We start from the raw sequence: 23173 nt of genomic DNA, 5'->3' as shown, positions 1-23173 counted from the left end.
TGGGGCTGAGGTCCTGGTTATCACCTCCGGATGCATCCAGACATGGGTGTGTGGTACCTGGAGTGGCACTGGGAGCAGGGGGTGGGTGGCAGCATCCCTGTGAGGTTTTGAAGAGCTGGGGAGGAGCTGGGCTCATCTGTGCACAGAGCATCACCTCTGACACCCCAGCACCTGAGAAGGCTGACAAAAAGGCTGCTGTTGTAGAGAAAACAGCAATAAAAAAGCAGTTTATTTTTTACTGAAACACTTTATTAAATATTATTTCTTAAAAAAAAAAAAAAACACTTGATAACAGAAGAGAGGAGCAAAGCTGAGAAACCCTGACAGGCAGCTCAGATGGAGAGCTGGTGTCCTCTGGGGAATCCATGTCAGTAATGAGGCTTGGGTTTTATTTCCAGTGACCCCCTCACCTGTCTCACTGCTAATGAGCTTTGTAAATAAGAAAGCAAGAAAAAGGGGCCTTTGCTCACTCACCTGGGCAGGTGTCCAGATATTAATTGTCCTAAGACATAATCTTGTACAGGTTTTGGCAGATGTTTGGTTTTTTTCCCCTTGAAGATGATCCTCCTCCCGTTATGTTTGCTCTGAGGACAGTGGCAGTGGGTGGAGGAGCTGTGCCAAGTCCTGGTGGCAGGAGGTCATGGGGTGTCACACGATGTGCTGGGGTGACAGGAGTGGGTGTGGGCATCCTACTTTGTTCCAACCAACAGCCCTGTACTTCAGCCAGGCTGGCTCTGGTGGCCTCCCGAGGCGGGCAGCAGGCATGTGGCAGCAGGTCCTGCCAGCTCAGTCCCTCTGTGTCACCTTGGAGATGTCATTTAAAAGGGAAAAGCTCCCATTTCTAAAAAAAAAAAAAAAAGAAAAGGTAAAACCAACACTTTCTTATTCAGTGTATCCATTCCCTGTGGATTCTTGGAATCAGTTTGCTGAGTGCACTGACAGAAATAAAGACCTGGGTGCTCTGCCCAGTGCAGCTGGGAGGGGATGAGCTGGTGCCCGGCAGCACCAGCAGCCAAACCCTGCTGAGCTGCCTGCTCTGCCTTCACAAAGCCCTCACCACCAGCAGGGTCGAGGCTTTGTAGCTGTGGGTCACATTTAGCCTGCAGGGTCTGTGCTATCAGTGCTAATGCAGAAGAAGGTAAGAAAGTAAGCTTTCTTTTCCCATCCCAAGAGCAATTTTCAGGGTTGGCCATCATCACAGAGAAACCAGTTCACTCCTGCACAGACAGGGTGGATTTGCAAGGTGGTGGAATGACATTTGTATGGTCACAGCTTCTCCCTGGCTTTTTGGAGCAGACCATGAGCCAGAGTTTCATCCTACCTCCCTTTTCTTTTTTATAGCATGGGTTAAGTACCAAACCCTCTTCCCAAGCTGTGAGACATTTTTGCAAGTTGGATCCATGGGTGAAGGATGATCTGGGAGTTTGAAGTGAGTTCTCGAGCAGTGCAAGCCTAACGTGACAAACCATAAACAGATTTTTCTTTTGAATAACTGACAAACAGTTTTTTGGATCCCTTTGTCTCCCTGGATAAGTGGATCCATCCTGTATCTGTTTGAGGGCTGCACAGCGGTGGTTGGCCAGGGCACCATGTATCTCCAGCTTTCCTCCCATCAGGGAGGGACATGTCACCCATGGTCACCCAGACAGAGTTATTGGCTGAGTTGCTTATTGATTTTCTCATCATTTTCTGACACAGCCCCCCCATCCTGTGTCGCTGTCAAGGCAGATCACAAATTGAACTGCAGCTGAATTGATGGGGGATTGATTAAAACTCTCTGTAATTATTGGTTCTCTGCTGCCCGAGCCAGACAAATCAATGTCAGCAATAACAGATCTGGTCCTTTATAAAAGCCCAGTGAAGGAAGAGGGAGTGCTGGTTGGTGTAAACCCACCCAGGAGCCCAGGCCAACCCTTCAGCACAGCCCTGGCAATCAGGATTAGCACGAGCTGGCTTTTACCTGGGTCATTTCTGGCTGTGCTCAGCCTGCGAGCAAGAACATAGTTGCACCCAAATGGACTTTAGTTTTCTCCCTGCTCTGATCTATAGCTGGGACAGCCCAATGCCAAATCCTCTGCTCCAGGGGCAGCGAGATCTGTACAGGAAAGTTTTACTGTGCCCAGTAGTTGCTCCATCCACCTATTCATCCCTGAGCCCAGGGAGCTGGCGTTGCCTCTCCTGCCATCTGCCAGTTGGTGGCCTGATGGCAGAGCTCACCCGTGTCCCTGTCTTGCTGGCTCTGCATCTTCATCCTCCTCAGCCCCACCAAGCAGGGACCTCTCCCATCTTTGTGTGTTTGCTACCAAAGCTTTCTGTCCCCGAAGAGCTTCTTGCTGCCACACTCCAGCTGGCTGGAGAACCAGCCCTGTGCCCAGCCAGGGATGGGTGTGAAGGGAGGGGTGGGTGCTCTTGCAGATTTTGTGCGGAGACATTTGCCTGCCATAGTTGTGGTATATTAAGATGCATAATTGCAAACAGAAAGGAAACATATTTCATGGTGATTAACAGTCAAAACCAGAGGACTGTCCCAAAGGTGGCCTCAAGCAGAGTGGGGCTAAAGGAGAGAGGGCTTTGGTGACCTGCTAACCCAGTCCCAGGAAAAGAGCCATCATCTTCCTCTGCAGGCCAGGAAAGATACTGTGCTCAGCACATGGATCAGTGCCAGGGTGAGAGTCCCAAGTGACAGCTCAGAAAAGCCAAAGACTGATCCTCTGGCTGTGACCCTGTACCTTCTGCTGAGATAAAGTCCCATCTGGTTGCCTTCAGCACCCTGAAAAATCCCTTAGGAGCTCCAGAGAGGACTCAGGCAGAGCCCCAGACCTCCACATCCCTGTTGCCATAGGGAGAGCAGCAACGAGGTGGCTGCAGTGCTGTGGAGATGCTGTTTGCAGTCAGCCCTCCGTGTCCTCCAGGGTGATGTGTTGCTTCCAGTTTGCACAGCTCCTTCCGAAGTGGAGCTGGCAGAGGGGACAGCGGGACATGAGTGTTGTATCTGTGGATTCACAACCACGCTCACCCTGCTCCTGTTTTCCAAGTGGCTTGGCAGTGAAAAGCTCAGATTGTTCTAAGTGTTCTAAGATTGTCCTCCTCTGTATTTCTTCTGCCTATGCAGCTAGTGAATTTCCTGCTCTTGCCTTCTGCTGTTCTGTACCTCGATGGGGCTACTGTTTCTGGGGCCCTGCCTGCTCTGCAGAGACAACCATCCTATTCCAGAGTCTTTCACTGCCAACACCCTTTGGCTAGGAAAGCCTTGTGCCTTCCAGCCTTCCCTGGCCTCCCCTTTCCACCTTATCTGGTGCCTGCAGGGAGGTGCTGAGGTTTGCAAGGTCCAGATGAGCTGAGGGTGCAGGCACTGGCAAGATGGCTGAGGGAGGTCGAGCACGGGGATACCTGAGACCTGGTGGTGGAAAATGGCACAGGGTTTCTAGGAGGTGGAGAGAAACTTCTCATGACTCAAATGAGCTGGGCCAGGAGTCCTTAAAGTGTCTTTCTGATGTCCACTGCAGGCAGTTTGCTTCTGTGAGCAAGGCTGGGCAGCCCATCTTCTGTCAGGACCCCACCTGTGACAGCGAGCACAGAGTCCAGGGTCTCCTGGATGTTTATCACTATGTACATCATTTTGCTCACATGGAAAAATTGATTTTCTTTTTTAAGCACGAAGTATAGTGGTTTTATAACCTTTCTTCTGCTTGACAGAGGTCATTTATAACCTGCCTTCATCACTACCCGTACAAGCTCCAGTCTAACTCATCTTCAAGAAATTCCATAATGTATTTTTAATTGCAAGCTGCTTCTAGGCAAGATTTATTTATTTTTTCAAGGACTGGCCTTTTTGTTGTTGTTTGTGTGCGTGCATGTTTGGCAAAAAGGGGATAAATAATGCAAGTGGGATAGAAGACTGCTATAATCTGGGTGACAATTTATTGATGGCATTTGCCGCCAGCTGGCTTTTATCTTCTGGGACAAGGAAAGCCAGCTGGGGAACTGAAATTAAAACCCAGAGCCAGATCTCAAGCTTGTGTGAAGCAGCATGGTTCCTTGGGCTGTGGAAAGCTGTTCTGATGAGCCTGGGTTGCTATCTTGTCCTCCCCCAGTCCTGCCTCCACCACGGCCTGTCCTGCCTGCAGCTGCCTCCTCCCGTGGGAAGGAGGGAGGTGCATTTGGCGATGATGCCAAGGCCACATTTGCTGGTCTGTCTGGTGTAGGTTGAGGTGGTTTCCTGGGTTGAAATTATTTTCTGGGTCACTCTCAAGCACTGAGATAGTTTCCTGGGTTGGTCCCAGGTGTTGAGATGGTTTTTCTTCTGGGTCACGTGGACTTTTCTGCACCTCAAACACAGAGTGTTTCTCCAGCACGTAACAGAGCAGATCATCAGGCTTTGCCCCATGCTGGCTTGAGGCTTCACTGCTGTGTGACATTGCTGTCTGAAGGATTTCATTCTCCTCCAGAGGGAGGATAGGGAGTGTGGCTTTTTCAGCACACTGGGCCCTTGTTCCTTCCCCAAAGGCTGTTTGAGGTGATGCGGAGCCCTTGGGGCTGCCCCATCCGTCACTTGGGATGTATTCATCTCCTTCAGATGCAGACAGAATTCAGCAGCATTTGTGGATGGGCTCTGCCCTGGGAGGACCCACTCTAAGCTGTGGGTCCAGGGTAGGTGAGGACCCACAGATGACCTTACCATGCCCCCTCTCTCTGCAGTGCCCCGACGACCTCCGACCCATGAAGGATGGCACCGGTTGCTACGACTACTCCAAAGGGATTGACTGCTCAGATGGCTTCAACGGTGGCTGTGAGCAGCTCTGCCTGCAGCAGACCCTTCCTCTGCCCCACGACCCCTCATCCAGCACCATCTTCATGTTCTGTGGGTGAGTCCCCTCCAATACTCCTGCATCTCCTGCTGGTGACTAACTAACCTGTGTCCTTTGCCAGCCCTGCCAACCCTGCTCTGCCACCCACCCCTAACCCAGCACGCCCAGCGAGGGAGCTGGGTGCCCAAGAGAAAGGCTGCTCATGGAGCCAGCTTCCAGCAGGGAACAGAGGCACCTGGTTTGCCTGCAGGCAAAATCATAGGGGAGTGCAAGGAGCAATGTGAGCAGATGCACCTTCCTCCTCTCCCCCACCACATGACAGCACAGCTTGAGCTGTGACTCAGAGTGAAGGGACCCAAAAACCATACAGTGCTTGTTGGAGGGGGAAAGTGGAGGATTTGTTTAAAAAACACGACTTTTTAAATTATATTTTTTTCTCCCCTGTGCCTCTCTTAAAATAGAGTTTCATCCCTGATTTTGGCTGGGATCCTATAATCCTACACAATTTTGCATTTTCTCAGAGGAAAAGCTCCCTAGCTGCAGCACGTTCTAAAAGAAGCTCAATGATGATCTGGCTTTGTGCTGTGCAGCTGCAGCCACTGTCCCTCATCCACCCCAGCCTGTGCTCAGCCCCAAGCTGGGGTTCTCCACGTCCCATCCCTTGGCTGGGTCACTCTCTCAGGCACACGCAGGAACCTCCTTCACATCCCTCTGGGAAGGATTAGGGTGAAGGAGGGGAAAAAGAGCCATTTTGGGAAGGAAATGTCCACAAATTGCTAACAGTAACTGCAAGGAGCATCCATTAAGTCCCAATAATACAGGTGCAGCAGAGACATTGTGTAGCTCCAGCCACTGGCTGCTCCCTAGGGACAACCAGCCCAGGGAGCTCTGCCATCTTCTTTTTTCTAATCCCTTTTTGCTGGTTTGTTGTGCCCCACCCCTCCATCTCTTTTTTTTTTTAATTATTGTTTATCAGCACAGAGCAATTGAGTGACAAGAGAGAACACGTTGCCTCCACTGTGCCTGGAAAAGGGGTTGGAAATCCATAGGGGCACAAGGAATATTTCTGGGGACCATCTAGAAAATCTTGGTCTCCATCCACACCCATGCAGGGGATCTGCCATCCCTAAGGACAGAGACTCTTTTCCTTTATCTTTTTTTTTTTTAATAATCCCTTTCCAAGGCAGAGCTGCACTTTGGGAACAGGCAAGTGAAAGTGTGACAGACTGGTGGGAGTTTCACTTGCAGCAGTAAAATGCAGCAGAGGAATGGGGAAGGGGAATAAGCCCAGATGGAGGTGGGATTGATGTTAGCAGAGCACTGAGGCTGTGGGGAGGAAAGGACAGGCAGGGAATAAGGTGTCTTTATCAGCTGGGAGCCACAATGCTGAGAAAAAGTCTGGAGGAAGGAGAAGGAGGTGAGGAAGGATGAGCACATGGAAAAGGTGGCACTGATGTCTGCAGTGACTGTGGTTAAATCACATCCCTGCTGCCTGCCTCAGTTTCCCTCACTGCTCAAAATGAACGTGTGCATCCTACCCATGGTGTGATTGGAAGTGGGACTAAAGAGCAGAGGAGCAGCCACGCTGGAGCTGCCTCCTTGCAGGAGGGCACTGCTGGGTGGAAATAAAGGCAGGAGCTTGAATTTGCTTTGCTCTCGCCTGAGGAATGTTTATGCCCACACCACAACAGGGTCAGAGGACACTGGCCAGGCAGGAGTTGTTGGGGATGGTGGAGCAGCTCATGTGCAGTGGGGTCAGCTCTGCTTTCCAGGGCAGGGGCAGGTCCCAGGCAGGGAGTGTGACTGCAGAAAAGACGGGTGTTGGGAGCCAAGCCCTTGTTTCCTGGTCACCCAACTGAGCTGTGGCAGAGGATGAGGCTCTGCAACCTGTCTGCCTTCTCAGGAGCTTCCGCAGGTGTTCTTGATGCTGGGCTGGGCTCAGCAGACTTGTCTCACTGCGGGGCTTGAGGGGAACATGCTCCATGCCAGGACCATCTAATGTAGCCCATGGTGCTCCACAGGTGTGTGGAGGAGTACAAGCTGGCCCCAGATGGAAAGTCCTGCCTGATGCTGTCAGACATCTGTGAGGGCCCCAAGTGCCTGAAGTCAGATGCCAAGTTCAATGACACCCTCTTTGGGGAGATGCTTCATGGCTATAACAACAGGAGCCAGCATGTCAACCAAGGACAGGTCTTCCAGATGACTTTCAGGTATGTTTCATTTCTGCTCCTAGTTTGAGGAATATTGGGATGGGACCAAGGTGCATTGATGCAAGGTCAGCATCTCTGACACATTCACTAGAGAAAGAGAGCAAAAGGACAACAAGCATCCATGGTTTTCCTGCTTGCTCATCCTTCCTGCAGGCATCAGCACAGGACCCTCCTGGGTCGGTGTGTGTGTCTTGTGAGATGAGTGTTTCATTGCCTTTGATGGGCTCTTCTCCATGATGTTCCCTCATCTCTTTCTGAACACTGATGTCTTTTATTTCCATGATATCCTGCAAGTTCTGATGTTTAATTGTACGTAGTATGAAGAGCATTTCCTTTGGTGAGTTTTCAACCTGTGTGAGCTGTGCCCCAGTCAGAGTACTGGGAGAAGCTGTGGATAGAGCAGGATAGGAAATAACCTGAATAAGTTGCAGGTAAATACCTCCCTGAGAGCAAGTAGCAGATGGCTGGGGGTGTTTGCAGGCTACACCCCAGGTGTAACTGAAGTGCTGAGGGTGGAGAGCAGGGGCAGAGCTGCCCAGGTCTTTGCCTTTCCATGCTCAGGGAGGAGAGCTTGCTGATCATTGCTGAATTTAGGGCTGGAAAATCAGATGATTTATTTATTGTTCTTCAGTTCTGCATATTGCTTAGGCGTAAACTGAGGTGGGCCTGTGAGTTTCCAAGCAGCAGTGCTGATCAGTAGGAGAGGATCCAGCCCACATCCCACCCAAATACAACTTTCCTTTGCCCAGTGTTTGCCAGTGCACTGATGGTTGGGTTTATTTTTGTGTTAAGGCACCAAGACCAGTCATGTCTCCAATTTCAGCTGCAGTTGTGGGTGCTCAGCATTGCTGCTCACTGTGTTTTCCTGGACACTTTTTCCCCAGCTGAGTGCAAAGCCTTCCTAGCTATGAGTTACTGTTGAACTCCGGCCTTTGCTCTCTTGATGGCAGATGAATTATGAGCTCCACCACCACAAAGGAGCTCAGAACAGAGTGCTTGGAGCCAGCACAGCCACAGCCTTTGCTGGAAGTGAGAACTGACGGTACAGAAAGACAATTTTCCTAGCGGGCTCCTCTTTGCCTTCTCTCCCTTCTACACTACAAAGGGTCAGTGGGTCCATCAGAGCAGAGCCAAGGCTAGAGAGCTGGAATTTTCCATGAGCTGGTGGGTCAGAACAGTCTGGGGGCTTAAAAAAACCCTCTCCAAATGCACTGCTTGGAAATACCAGACCCATGTATTCTGCCCCCGAATGAAGTCCAACCCCAGCTTGTGCCATCAGTCTTTATGCACCAAACCTCTTTTTGCAGAGGCTTTAATTTCCGCTCCAGCTGGTCTGTAGCCTGCTCTTTGCTTGCACTGCAGAGCAGGAGGGTTGGGAAGCTATCCTTCTCCTGCCTTGGCCAGGGCTGAGGTCTAAGGGCTGCTTTGTCACTGCTGGGAAACAAACACCTCCACTTTCCTGAAGGCTGAATTCTGGCTGGAAAACACACAAGTCTGTGGGTCTAGGAGATGTGACTTGTGCAAGTCATGCTGTCCCAGAGCATCCTGGGGATGGTGGGTTTGGGAAGTCCCAGGCTGGACCAGGAGCAGTTCCTGCAGGGGCTCTTTGCTTGGCCTCTTTTCTCTCTGTATAAAACACCTTGAAGGGTTGGGATTGCATCTTCCAGGGGTCAGAGCCCAAAGCGCTCCCTGGGGCTCATGGCTGACAGGTTTTCAGGTTAAAAATAAGGGCTGTTCATGTTCTGCCTCCCTCCCATGGCAGGCACGTCTCCTAGCCCGGTGTGCTTGCAGTTTGGGAAAGCTTTTCCCAGTGAGGGTCTGTGCAGTGGGAGCCAGGTCCTCTGCACAACCTCACCACCACAAACAGGGTTTTCAGCACCCATCATAATCTGGGGGGGCTAGTTCTGGATCTAACAGCTGTGAGGGGCAGGACAAAGCAGGTCTGAAACAAAAGCAAAGCATGCCCACGTGTTGCAGGCGTAGCTTATGATGCTCTGGCTCAGCAGAGCTTGGAGCAAGCAGGAGGCAGAACATCTTGCCCCAGAAATGCTTTCAGCAGCCTTGGAAGGTCAGCACAGCTGCCCTTTCCCCTTTGAATGTCGGCTGGTGGCTCCAGAAGCTCCAGGCAGCCATGAGGAGGACTCACTTCCCTGCTCACAGCCTCTTTCCCTATGGCCGGGCTGCTCGCTGTGTCGGAGGGTTATGCTGAAGAAGCACCATTACATCATCTCCTAACAAGGGAAGAGAAGGAGGTTAATGGAGAAGAAATTATTAACTAAAAGATGTAATTTGCCTCTGATTTTCATAGATATTCAAAAACCTCTCTGAGCATTAAGACGCCAGCTGTTAGAGAAGTCCTTAATTTGGTGCATTTGAAACATAGCAGGAAGCTGCCTAATACCAGGGATTAAAAGCCTGTTTCTGCAAAGTAGGAGCAAGAACCTGCTATCAGAACAAGGGGATGAGTATTTTAGAGGGATTTATCACTGCTGGGATCCTTCAGCTATGCAGATGTGACAGTCCTGTGAATGGTGTCTGCTTCCCATGCCGCCGCATCTTCAGTATCTTTAATAAATAGGATATTCTCCATCTGCTGGGCATGGAGCATGGTGTTGGGAGGGAGCCTTTGTGCTGGGAGAAGTCATCTCACACACCCTGGTCTGGGCAGGACTTATCAGCTACAGTGGTATTTCAATCCTGTTGGGGTTGGTATGGTCTCTGCCACCTGGCAATCTGTAGGTGGTCCTGTAACCTGTGTGGTACCCCCAGACGTGGCTCAGCACGGCACTGGGTGGAGCTGATGTAGCATCTATGTCTTTATTGTGTCTGGCCAGCTTGAGAAGACAGGGATGGGCAGTGAATACCTTTAGGATGTAGAGTAAGGATGGTGTTTGACATGAGAGCAAAGCACAGTAGGCGGGTAATGAAAAAAGATCTGCCCAGCCTGCAGGTCCCAGAGATGAGACCTGCCTGCAGTGGCTCAGATTTTGATCTTCTCCTTTAACCCACATTTTATCCAAAGGAGTCAGGCAGCACCCAGACACTTTGGTGGCAGGACTGAGGAGATGGAAACACCCAAAGAAAGGATAGAGGGAGCAAATCCTGGCTGCTGTGACCAGGGGTGGGCAACAGCCAGAATGATTCATGCTGTGTATGTGTGTGCTCCATACCTGCTTCCTAGGTACTGTGCCAAGGACCCTTTCCCATCCCTCAGTGACATTGAAGCCACAGCCCAGCAGGACATGAGCACCACAGCATCCCTGCAGCTCAGCTCGAGCTGTCATGAGTTCGTAGCTGTGGACATCTTTTTCTGTACTAAGATGGCTTAATGACTGCTAATTATCACTGTAGTGTTTGGGGTGCTCAGTTGACCTGTTGGATAAGCCAGTGTGAATGTTCCTGCTTGGAGGAGTGCACAGTGTCATTGTTGCTGCTGTTTTATTGCAATGATTTAAATCAAAGTGACACAACTGCCACGTGGTCCCTCACTGGGCACTTTGATGAGAGGATGAGGAGGGGTCTTTGATCACACACCAGAAACCCTCCTTGCTCCTTCCATCATTGAGCCCAGAGCTGTTGCCTTCTGGGCAACCCTCTCTTTTGGAAAAAAAAAATAAGGTTCCTGTTTGGCAAAACACTGTGCAGTGTTAATACATGGTGGGATTGGAGCTCATCTATTCCAGTCACACCTCCCAGTCTAGCTGGGAGGCTCAGCAGTGGATCCAGCTTGCTAAAGACTGGATTAGAGCAGCTTTCCCCCTGTTGTCTCATGGTGGGACAGAGCCCAAACTCTACACCATCCCCAAATCACCAGGGGATTATTTTCCAAATGGATTGTTTGTTCATTCCTTATCTGGCTTGTGCTGTCTCATTGCCACAAGGGAATAGCAATTTTTGTTTCAGAGCTGTTTGCAGTTTCAAACTGTTGCTTTTATGCCATTAATATAGAAAAAAAAAAACCAAGAAACCAACCCAAATTACTACCCGTGGAGCCAACTTTACTAACTGGATTAGCACTGCACAGCAAACAGGCTGTCAGAGCCGTGCGTGGCAGAGCACTCCCCGTGGAGCAGCCGTCTGCCCCAGCCAAGGTCCCTTCCCACCCCTGCCTCCAGCTCTGCCTCTCATCCTGCTCTGGCTTGGCCCAGCCCCGAGTCAGGGGGAGCACCTCGTTCATCCCCACAGGCCCCCTTTGATCCCCCTTCCCAGTGAAGATGATAAGAGTCCAGGGAGTTTCTGAGTGATAGAGGCAGATAAGCAGCCACACTGGTCTGGTGGCTGGAGAGGGGAGAGGTTTTGTGTCAGCACTTTTTCACTGCACAAAACCTGCCAAACAATGAGTGTTCTCTCAGTGACCAGCTGGAGGAGGCAGGGCTGTCCTACCCAGCACCTTCCTGCAGGTTAGAAGCACCTTTCCCTTTGCAAATCCATCCTCAGAGGATGCAGTTCCTCACATCCCTACCCGTGAAACAGAGCTGGTACTTCTTCACAGCTTTGGGGAAGGGAAAGGTTGGATGGGAGGTGGTGCTGGGTCTGGGCCAGTTCTACTGAGCCCAACACTGAGGTGCCACGGGGAGATGAGCACCCACTGGCCCGGAGCACTGCCAGCCCAGCAGCCAGCTCTGCTGCCTTGCTGCTCCGTTCCTGCTGGCAGCCGGGCGCTGGGTCACTGAACCGATGCGTGGAATTGTCATAATATTGATGGGGAATTTGGCAAGTTAATTTCAAATCTGTCACTCCTTCTCCTCTTAACTTCTCAGCCCTTAATAAACCAGTGGGGTGTGCTGAGAGCTCAGCACCATCCCTGCTGGGGGCTGCTTTGGGGAAGGTCCCCACTCCATTTCTCCCCCTGCACCGGGGAGGCCTCCTGTGAGCTGCAGCCCGTGTCTCCCTGGCTGTGGGTGCTGTTGGGGGCTGGGATGGGTGTCAGCTGGGTGCAGCATCACATCTGAGTGCAGGACATGGGTGAGGTCTTGGTTGATGCCCCCAGCTCAGGGGGAGGGTTAGTCCTGGTGAGAACGGCTGGCTCCCCATGGCAGCACTAAAGTAAGAGCTGCAACTAGTTAAATTAACACTATTGATTTTTCTCATATTTTTTTTCCCCTCTTTTTGAAATCTCTGAACACAGAAGTTATAATTGTGCTATTTATAATTCCTGTGCTGGTGAGCTCAGCACCAGCCAGTACCCCAACACCTTGTTTACCTATTACCCTTCAGGCCAGGATAATGTATGGATCTCTTTTCCAGTGACTGCTTCCCATTTCATTCCTTTTTTTTATTATTTGTTGCTGCAATTCTATTACCTGTTCACAGCTCTGAAGCCTCAGACATGCTAGTTGGAAGTAATGATGTCTTTCCAAGCCAGGCTAATGCCTCGGGCCTTGGTCCTCAGTGGGTAAGAGGGCCTTTAGCAGTTTAGCAGCATTGTGGAGCTGTTCTGGGATGTGATGCTTCACTCACTTCCCCACTCCCTGTACACACGTGGGAGCACTGCCTGCTCCCAGCCAGGGCTGCTGTCTGAGCAGCAGAGAAGTGTCCTGATACCCACATGTGGCCACACCACACACAATGGCTTTGCAGTCCCCATCTGAGCTACCTTTCCTCAATCCCCCAAGTGGCCCTGAAATACTGAGTCATTTTTCCTCAACCCCGTTTTTTTCCACCTCTCAACTGAGAGGCAGGAACACCCTGGCTGCTTTCCTGAGTCCCTCCAGCCCTTTTTAGAGCCTGAAACATGTTGCATGTAGACAGACACAGCGTATATTGAGCACATCTTCACTAGCCAGAATGAGCATTGAGATTTTATCAATCCAGTCTATAAATGACTAATGCAATTAGTGCAGCACCCCGTCAGTGCCGTTACTGTTGCACACTGCGTGCGTTGGCCCTGCTCTGTTTCAAAGTTGGCATCCCACCAGGAAGGAGAACAGCTCGTGAGGCTTTGAGCTGGTATTTCTGACAGTCTGCAGCCACGTGTGTTTGCACTGGATTGGTAGCCTTTTTTCATCCTTTTAGCAAAACAAAAGCAAGTCTAGTGCTAGCAATATCCTAAAGGCGACGCAGGGGTCCAGGGTGGAAGAGATGTATTCTAAAATATACTGAGCTATTGGTAGTAGAGGTACTGTAAGTACTGGAGGTTTTCAGACTCATTCAGTGTCTGGTGTGGGTAGGATTTAAGGAGGGGACAAGCACATCCTCAGTGAGCATGGGCAAGGTTGTGGCAGCCATGTCCAGTTCCTGCTGCCCTGCCCTGCTCTGGATACACCCCTGAGCTGCTCCATTTCATTCTAGTCTGTGCAGGCAGTGGAATAACCTTGCACAGGGTCAGTCTCTGCTGCTTGGCCATTGCCCATGAGAACCCCATGGCTCCCAGTGCCTGAGCCCAGAGGAGCAGGAGGGACAGCAGTGTAGAAGGTGTCAACGCAGCCAGAGCCCAGAACCAATTGTACATCCATGACCTGAGGCTTGGACTCCTTCACCAGCCCCTCCATTGCGTAGGATGTGTTGCTATGGAGAAATAGGTTGGTGTTAAACACTGCAACCAAACACCCCCCTGTTATCATGAGGCTGAGGAAAAGCCCAGCAGCTTTGGCCTCATTCCATGCCCCAAAACCAGGCTTTGCAGCCCTGCAAATGGGTGAGCTGATGTTTCCAAGTGAAGCTCAAATTCTAGAAATGGGCAGCGAGGGGGCAGAGCTGATGTGGTGCCGTGGGGGAGGTGAGTACACACCTCAAACCTGTGCTCACAGGCACAGATGCTGTCCGGAGCAGAGGCACTGCTGATGGCACCAGCACCCACTGAAGCTGACGGAGCATCACCCACAGGCTTTTGCTGGGCTCAGGGACCAGCTGGTGGTGGCAGAACTTCCCTTTCCCCCAGCAGCAGAGCTGGTGCCCCCATGGGGAAGCTGCTCCCCCACCTTGCACCCCCGCTCCACCCTGGCCCTGGCAGCGTGGTTGTGTCTGCAGATGTTTGTATTCTCTGCAGCTGATGAAAATATTCATTATCTTGTTAGCTGCTGCGGCGGAGGAAGTGCAGATTTGCATTTCCACAGCTAATCACGCAGCGCAAACAGAGCCTGTCACCCCCAGCAGTGCTAATCGGGCAGAGCAGTGCTGTGCCCAGGCAGGGAGCCCTCCTGCCTGCCCTACCACTGCCAGTGCTACCAGGCCCATGGGAATGGCAGGGGAGAAGGGCCAGGGACACAAGGATGCACCACTGAAGCGAGGAAGATGCTGGGGTTCCTGGGAGCAGAAGGTTGAGGAAGGCAATAGGCATCAGGGCTTGGGCTGCGTGCATTGGCTGAGGTGGTTGGAGGAGTGCTGGTCCCTGGGCTGGAGGGGAGCAGGTAATAGGATTCCAGTCTGGGAATGATGCTGGCCAGGGTGCGTGTGCATATGGGAAGGTTGTGTCTCCTAGCTTTGGGGCTGGGAGCTTCTCGTGGGATGGAAGGCAGAGAGTCCCTTGGGAAGCTTGGGACATGGGCTTCTCCTGTGAGGAACCTGCCTTGCTGGCATCAGCCTGGGGCCCTCAGGGGACACCCTCATTCCCCTATGCAGCTGTCAGGGGCTCCCTGAGATCTTCAGGGTCTATGCTGTGAAGAGCTGATGGTGACACCTTTGTCTTGAGTCCTGAGCACAAGGAAAAAATAAAGATTTGAGAGAGGGGACACAGACCCACACAGGAGAGAAGGGACCACAGATCAGTGTTCGACACTTTCAGAGTGAGAGCAGAGCTCTGCTCCCTGCAGGGTTTGGCAGAGCTGAGATGATTCATGTGCTGTCCCCTCCTTTTCACTGCTTCCTTCCTGCTTCCTACGGTGCCCATAACTGCTAAACCTGCCTTTGCTTTCCTGAGTTCCCAGGGCAGCCGGGAGGTTTCCTGCTTCCCTGTGTTGTGGGGAGCAGCCCGTGGGATGGACTGGCTGACCTGCTAACCTTTCCCATCTCTGACTTTTATGATCCTAATTATAGCTGGTGTTATTGCATAGTTAATCTGCGTTATTAAGAGATGCGGTGGAGATTGGTTTTATTGCAATAACAGCCAAGATTTATTGAGTATCCTTCATCCCAGGGAGTCCTTATTGGCTTTACAGCCTTGCAGTGGTGTACAGGCCTGCAGAGAGGAATTGCTTCTCCTTTGCTCCTCTGACACAAGGTGCAGTCACTCCGGAGGCTCAGGGGCTCTGCACCCCCTCAGAACACATGAAAATAAAGGTTATGTTCAGCTGAAAAGAAACAAGAGAGTGAGGTGGGAGGGACTGAGGCAGTAAATTGTGATCACCCGACTTCAGCCTGTGACAGCAGGGGTTTTCCATCCTGCAGTGGGCACTTCTTTGGTGGTCATCATTAGCACGAGCTGTGGGTTTGTACTGGCTGCACCACCGACACCACTCCAGTGGCACCTCTAGGGACAAGAATGACACTTACCAGCTCATCACTGCTCCTCTCACTATTGCCAGCACTGGCCGATGGAGATTCCCCATCCAAGGACTAAATTGGCTTGACATTGACTTAGCACTCTGAATCCTTGCTCCAGGCAATGCAGGCACGAGCAGGCACCAGCACAGGGCTATCAGAGCACTCCACAGCTCTGCCAGCTGTTGAGCCATACCTGCTTCTGAGGTAGCAGCAGGGCTTGGATGCAATCCTCAGTGCAGCAGAAAATCTTGTCTTGTTCTTTCCCATCCCAAGTGATCTCTCCAGAGATGAACTTTTTGCCCTTCTTGTGTTGCATAGTAACTCATGAATGCAAAAATCTGAAGGCAAGTGTCAGGTTTGGGTTTGGGTCTCATCAGCTGAATCCACTGTCTACCAAAGCGGTGGACAAGCTGTGCTGGGAGCCTTCCCATCCCCTGCTGCATCCTGCCCTTAAGGGATGTGGGATAACCCAGGAGATCTGAATCTAAAACAGGTTTTTGGGCAGTGTGACCAGGTGTGGATGCTGGAGCATGTCCCATTGTGGAAGAAGGCAGGAGCAGGCAGTGGGGACTGACCCAGCATGGCTCACCCCCTCCCTGTCCCCCAGCCATGCTCCCTTGCTGTCGTGCTCTCCCTGCCCAGATTGCAGGCAGGCAAGTTGGAGTCACCCATGGGCCGTTGCCTTCAATAACTATTGTCTTGAGATGAAAGCTTGTGGCATTTGCACCAGCTCATTTCTCCCCTGCACAGGCCAAGGCATCCTGCTCAGGCAGAGCAACCCCTGGTTGTCTGGGGGATGTGCCACTCACCAGCTGTGCCCGCACCCACAGGCAGCAGGCAAACATCTGGAAGGTGTGATGGCACTGCCACTTGTCATCAGGCAACTGAGCAGCCTGGGAGCAGTGGCCAGCAGGGCTGGGAGGGAGGAAGCAAAGCAGAAGTTGCTCTGAGACACGTTATTGAGTCCCTGGAGTGGGGCTGGTTCCCAGCTCCTGCCCTTCCCTGGGAGGGTGGTGAGGGGTGAACTGGCTGCAGGGGCTGTCACCCCACCCCAGCTTGCTGCAGAGGCTGTCACCCTGCCTCAGCTCACTGTGCTCATCGTTTCGTGGCTTCTGTCATTAACTGCGCAGGCAGAAACACGACTTTGCAGATGCAGTCACAAATCCCAGCTCATTCACCGTATGCTCTGGCTGCCTGACAGGGCTGGGGAGCTGCTGCTTCTGGATGTGTCTCCGAGCCCTGCCCTGCACAGGGCTGCAGTCACCTGGTGCTGGCCCCTGGGGGACACCAGGCTCTGCAGAGCAGCTCGCTGCCATGGTCCATGCTAGTGGGTTTGCTGCTGGGCAGAGCCACAGGCTGGCTGAGCACCTTGAGTGGGCCAGCCTGGGTGCTGCATTCCTGGCTGGTGGGCACCGGGCACCACTGGCACTGCACGGGGATGCTGGTGCACAGAGGGAAAGCAGGAGCATTAATTGCATTGAAGTGGTTTTGTTGGAGTGCCAGCATGTGAAATGTGTGGTGATATTGCAGCCCTGCCACTGCTTGTGGCTGTTTTTCCTCTGCTTCTAATGACTAATAGAGAAAAGACAAAACAATTTCTATTAGTTTCTCCCACGCCACAGTGGGTTTCTTATTTTCCAAACCTCATTAGAGTTTGTAATACCATGGTGGTAGTCAAGAGCAGTCCGAACCACCCTGGGGGAAAGAAGAACTGAAGAGATATGATGTGCAGCCCAGTATTAACACTGTGCCTGGCTCCTTTCCAAGGTCTTTTCTGATTCCTTTCCAAACTCTTACGTGTTATCTCCATCTTAAAGGTTAACGATGAAGCTTAAGAGAGAGGAAAAAAAAAAAAAAGCTTAAGATCCCAATTTGTTAAAGAAGAATGGATGTGTGTGCTGAACAGAGAGCTGGGTCTGCATTTACATTGGAAAGGCAAATATTTAAATGGCAGATCCTTGTGCTCCCCAGGGCTTTGCAGCTGGGGAGTGGGTGTCCCAGAAAGAGTTGCTGGGAGTGGGAGAGGCCACCAGTTTCAGGTCACTGTGCCCAAATCCCACAGCAACTGGATGGAAGTCAGGCACCAGCCTCATGCCAGTTCCTTGGGAAGTCCCAGCATGTAGTCCTGGCTCTTCTGAAGCCAGTGGGAGTTTTATTTGTTGCCGTGTTACAAATAATGTTAATGAAAGCACCAGGCACGGAGCTGCTTGAACAACACGTAGGGAATGATTGCAAACAGCATCCAAACAACCTGCACGAGAGGACCTGCAGCCTTGGCACAGCTCACCAGTGAAATAACCATTCAGAGGAGTTGTCCAGTCTGGCTCAGGGTTGCTCAGGCATAGAAAAAATGTCCCCATAGAGAAACCATCCCCAGATGATCTCAGAGAAGCCACAGCCCAGTGGGCAGAAGCTTCATGAGCTGCTCCAGGAGGGCAGTCTCTCATCTTCTCCATCCAAATGGTTAAAAAGCTGAATGTTTCTGAGCTTATGGAAGCAGACAAGGTTAGACCCTTTGGCTGTCAACAATGGCAAAGCTAATGGAGGAAGACACCTTGGAGAGCAGATACATGGAGCAGGACATGGTAGACACTAAGCAGTGCCAGCCCTTTGCAAAGAGGCAGATTTTTCATCAGCCACATCAGCTGTTTTGTAATTTCTGGACCTTCCCATTGAGGAAGCGTGGCTTAAATGTGTCCTCCTGGCTCTGCCTCTGGATTGCAGGCTCAAGGCAAGGCAGCTGAGGCCAAAACCTGTCTGGCTGTGGGCAGTGGTGGAGCCACAGCCTATCTCACGGGTGAGATCAGCCAAATGCTCAACCCAGACCCCTGCAGGGAGAGATGTTTTGGCTACTTGGTCATTTGCTTTTCTTCTATGCAAGGGGAAGAGGAGCACAGAGGTGTGTGTGACAGGGCTTGTTCTGGGTGATGGTGCACCTGGGTGCAGTGACTCAAGCAGGGTAGTACTAAGGAGATACCAACTTAGAGATGAAAAGTGTTGGGTCACACACACAGTGGGTTGGATTTCATCAGCTGCCTTCCTGTTTATCCAAGCATCAAACAAGTAGGTCTCCAGCAGTAAATGCAAAGAGCTTGGGTTCTGCTCTGTCAGAGGGGAAGGACTGTTGGTGGACTCTGGTATTTTGGGCTCTAGTCCTGATGGGACTAGGAAATATAACCTGGGTTTTAGTGTTAATGATGGCAGCTTCTGCACCAAGTCATGGCTCCCAGCTCACAAGGGATTTGCTCTCTGCAGGTGTGGGCTTCTAGGAGCAAGTTGTGTCAGTGTAACAGGCAAACTGGAGACAGGTTGTCACTCTCTTCTCTTTCTCCAGCTGGGGATGTGTCAGCTTTTTTCCCTCACCTTCTCACTCAAAAATGGGGACTTTTTACTTTTCTTAAAACTTCTTGGAGAAAATCACCTTTAAGCTTAGGTTAAGCATGGAAAAATTCAATCCCAAAGGGAATAATCTGTATATTTGCAAAGTTGTGTAAGGAGCTGAAAGGTAGAGCTTTGCATGGGATTCCTCTTGCAGCCCTGACTCCATAATTAAGGCATAAATCCAGCTTTGCCTGCTCTGCCTGCTGCACTGGCTCCAGGCGTTGCTGTGGGAACTGTAACTTTCCAATTTTTTTTTTTTACTCAGCACTCCATTTCAGCCTGTTCCCAACAGGCTCTCCAGAGGAAGAAAGATCCACAGCCTACCGCAGGATTTCACCCCCAGGAGACACACTTTTCTGGAATAAATGAATAGCTGTATAAAGGGGAGCGGGGCAGGGAGAATAATAAAAGGTAATAAACAGGTGCTGGGCTGTGGGAACTTCACCTGAGCTTCATTGCTTCTGCTGGCCAGAGCCACATGGTGATGGTGGACCTCCTTCAGCAGCAGGCCCTCCTGCTCTGGGGTTCACTGGGGTGCAAGAGGGAGATCTTTGTTTCTATTGCTTGTGGCTTCTCCATCTCTTCATCTGAAAGAAGATTCCTGTGTCTTTACTTTAGAAATGGCTTCAGCAGAGGATGCAGTTTTTCTCCATGATGGTGAACATCACAGAGACAGTGAAAGTTGCATTCATCATCACTGCCATGGTGGTGGACACCACTGGCTGGGTTTCCCTGAGTGCTTGGTTGTGTCACCAGGGTGGTGTGGACTGGAGGAGGGCTTTAGCATTTGAGGGATGTTTGGAGGTGATTTGTAGGAAAAGCAGGTTGGAATGGTGCAGCATTGGTGGAACACGATGCTGATGGGCATGGGCAGGTGACTCCTGGGGGGCTGTGAGGAGTGTTCTGCTGCTGACCTGGGTACAAGCAGTGTGGAGAGGTGAGTTATTTGTTCAACAGCTGGACTAAACTGCCAGCAGAGGCATGCTTTGGACTACTGTGAAATGAGTTTGATGTTGTGGTGCATGGGGAAAAAGTCACAGTCTCCGTTAAGACTTGCCTTTAGCTTCTGGGGAGGGGCAGGACCCTCCCAGAAGGCCTAGTGACAGTGTGGTGGTGGCCACCATTCATCTTCCTCCATCTCTTTTGTACTTTAAAGCAGGAACAGCCAAAATAATCTCTGCTCAGGTTCTGCAACATGTTCAAGTGGAATTAACAAATAGCTTTGGATCAGCTGAATTCCTGGTTTACAGTGAATAAACTATTCACTGGGAATGAATCCCCTTCCCCATCTCTGTCAGCTTCAAGGGAGCAGTGCTGCTCCCACCCCCCATCCTTCTGTCCAGCTGTCACTGCTGTCCCAGGTTGTAAAGTCCCATGTTCAGATGTCATTGCTGGCTGTCACAATCACCGTGCCATGGCTGGCATCTCCTCGTGGCACCGCATGCCCGGTGGCAGAGGCACTGCCTGGGTTTGCAGCTCCTGCTCCCAGCCATGGTCCCCAGGGACAATCACCACCCTTTGCTCACTCCTTTCCCATTCTTTGGTGTTCCCAGGTTGGGGGCAATGAGGGAAGAGGGGCCCCAGCAGTGCCATCACCTCCATGCTGGCACAGCAGGTGATGAGCATTCTAGTGCCAGGATCAAAGAGCCTCTGAGACAGAGCCCATGGTGTTTTGCTGGTGTTGGCTGAGCCCCTTCCAACCCCTCCCCATGACCAAGCAGGTGACTTCACTGAGGGCTTTGGGGCAGGTTTGGGGGCTCAGTGTGAGGGCAGGTGGTGGGGATGGTGCTGAGCTCCATGTACACGGCGCTGGCCCAAGAAGCCCCACAAGCGCTGCAGCCCCAGCACCAGTGATTTACCTTCCTGAAAGACCTCAATTTAAATGCTAATCCTCCCTGAGCCCCGGGGTTAAGGCAGCTCTTGAATATTGTCGGGCTGTTTATTGCTGGCACTGAAGTGGGGCATGTTGGAGACATGGTGGGGAGGGATGAGCAGTGTGGGGACAGGCCTTAACCTCATCACCTGAGTCACTGGAGGGATGGGGACCTTGGCTGCAGCCACACTGGGGGATTCTGGGGACACTGGCACCTCCAGGTTGATGCTCTCCTCTCTCCCCACGACTCAATCCAGCCATGCATTGGTGCAAACTGTGGTTAGGGCTGCAAGCTGGGGAGCTGAGAGGTCTCCAGGACCTGGCAAAACCTGACCCGTCGCTCCTTCTTTAAATCCTGCCTCGTTATACTGGAGTGGGGCTTCGCTAAAATTAATGACCAGTAAATTTGGAGTAAGTAACTGCTGCTTCAGAGCATTTGCATTAAGCCTTTATAATTCACTGATGCCTGAGGTCATGGAGACACATTGGGGCGAGATTTACGGCCTGCTTACCTTCTCCAAAGTGGCTGCGGAAACAGGACACCCTCTTTTCTGTCTCCCAGTGACTCTAGATCAAATTTTTCTTGTAACAAGCTACAAATAAGCTATTTCTGAATGTCCCTGTGTCCGATGCAAGCTAGGCTCTTGTAAGGTTGCAGCCACCACAGCAGGAAAGCTCCTCTGAAGAAAAGTTGGGTCAAAAGCTGGCCCTAAATAACCTCAAATTCATCTTGTTCTCCCCAAGCGTTTGCAGGACAGAAAGAAGAAAGACTAATAAATTATTTTTGCCAGAGGAGGGTTCCTCTCAGAAGGCACAGTCCTTGCATAGTCACTTTGCTGAACACGAGCACGCTGGATGACAATGTGATTAACATTTGTAGCTGTGCCGGCTCAGATAAGGGTAATTAAATCTCACGCTTCAGGGCATCAGCTAATCATTTGCAGGGTCATTTTATATTTCACTTTTTTTTACCCCTTCATAAATATATTTGCCCAGTTGCTGTGATACAGGGCATAGATCCACTCATGGTGGCTGATGGAGGCAGGAATTCCCACACCAGCTGATGCTTGGATTTGCAATGGAAGTCACGAGAACAAGGAGGGTTTGTGAAACGGTCAACGGGAGAGTACAACACCGAGGCCGTGACCTTCGGGAGTGAAGTGGAAAGGGAGTTGACTGAGGCAAGGAGGAAAAGCTGCTCCTTCACCCTACAGTGTTGCTGACAGGATAATGAAATGAATGTAGGTCACCAGCTGATCGTTCCCTACCATGGGCCAAAATCCCACAGCCAGCTTGGTCCTGGCTTTCACCCCCTTGGCAAGGGGAAGCGGTGCCCCCCAGGGCTGAGCAGAATCATGCTGTGGACCAGGACCCAGCAGCATGGACCCATCCAGGAGGATGACAGCACTTCTTCTGCTCCCCAGCACCTGCGTCAGGCTCTCCTGCTCCCCTAAAACCCCCTTATGCTCAGGGATGCTGTGGGATGCTGATCTTTTTTGGACACTTCCATCAGCTGCAGGAGGTGACAGCAGCACTGCGGAGCACGGCAGCGCAGCCCATCGCCGCGCCGCGGATGTGTCGCATGACCTTGGGTGTTTTATTTAAGGTCAGATTCCCTGAAAACATCTCTAGTTTGTGTACCAAGTTTCAGAGGACAGGAGGACACTGGCACAGTGGGCTCTTGCTGCCTGAGCCCTCCTCCTGGTACCTGAGCAGCTGCTAATTGCCTTTACCCTCCCAACACCCCGGATGGAGGGAGCTGCTGTCTGTGTCTGTGTCACTCGAGGCAGTGAGTGGATTTTATGACCTGAACAAGGTTACATGACATGTCCATCAAAGCCAGAATTTTGAATTTGGTTTAATCCAGACACTTGCCTTCCTCAGCCCACCTCGCTAGTACAAGAGCTCAGTGAAGCCTTTGGCCATTTAACCTTTCCCTGCATCAGGACTCTGGAAATCAGCTCCTTCCCATGGCAGAGACATACTCCAGGTTGGATGCTACTGGGGACTGGGACTGCTGTGAAAGAAACTGAACATCCTTGTATAATGACTCAGTATCTGCAAAATGCCTCAAGAGACAAGGGCCTCCCTTCCAGGGGAGCGTTGCAAGGCAGCGAGTGGCTTCAGCGTGCGTCGTGCTGGAGACTGAGAGTACTGAACATCTGCTCCACCAACGCTGGGGAGATGCTGGGGGGCAGAGCAAGAGAGAGAGTAGAATGCTGCAGGACTAACAGGTGCTGAAAGCAGGCAGGTTTCCTGCACTTTCTCCTGATCCCATTGGAATAAACCTGGCTCAATGACTGGTAGGAACTGGGGTTATGAAGGTGTGCCTGTGGCCCTTGGGAACGGTAGGGACCCCGAGGTGTGAGCCCTGCGTGTGGTTCTACACCCGTGCAGAGGCACTGGTGGCTTGGCCGTGCACAGGGATGCTGTCACACCCCTCCCCTCGCCTGCATCCCTGCTTCTTGCACAGAGCCCGA

At 51.5% G+C, this 23173-nt stretch overlaps 1 protein-coding gene across 2 annotated transcripts in view; it reads left to right on the top strand.

Moving 5' to 3' along the window:
* ASTN2 (astrotactin 2) overlaps window positions 1-23173 on the top strand; it is a 332514-nt gene that overhangs the window by 179877 nt on the left and 129464 nt on the right. For both annotated transcript variants that reach the window (XM_051636914.1, XM_051636915.1), the window contains 2 exons: window positions 4699-4865; window positions 6830-7018. In XM_051636914.1, coding sequence (XP_051492874.1) covers window positions 4699-4865; window positions 6830-7018 — 356 coding nt within the window. The remainder of the gene's footprint in view (window positions 1-4698; window positions 4866-6829; window positions 7019-23173) is intronic.

This window comes from Apus apus, chromosome 19, assembly GCF_020740795.1.
Source record: "Apus apus isolate bApuApu2 chromosome 19, bApuApu2.pri.cur, whole genome shotgun sequence".
NCBI lineage: Eukaryota > Metazoa > Chordata > Aves > Apodiformes > Apodidae > Apus > Apus apus.
The sequence above is the reverse complement of the archived record's forward strand: the minus strand, read 5'-3'. Positions and strand labels throughout refer to the sequence as shown.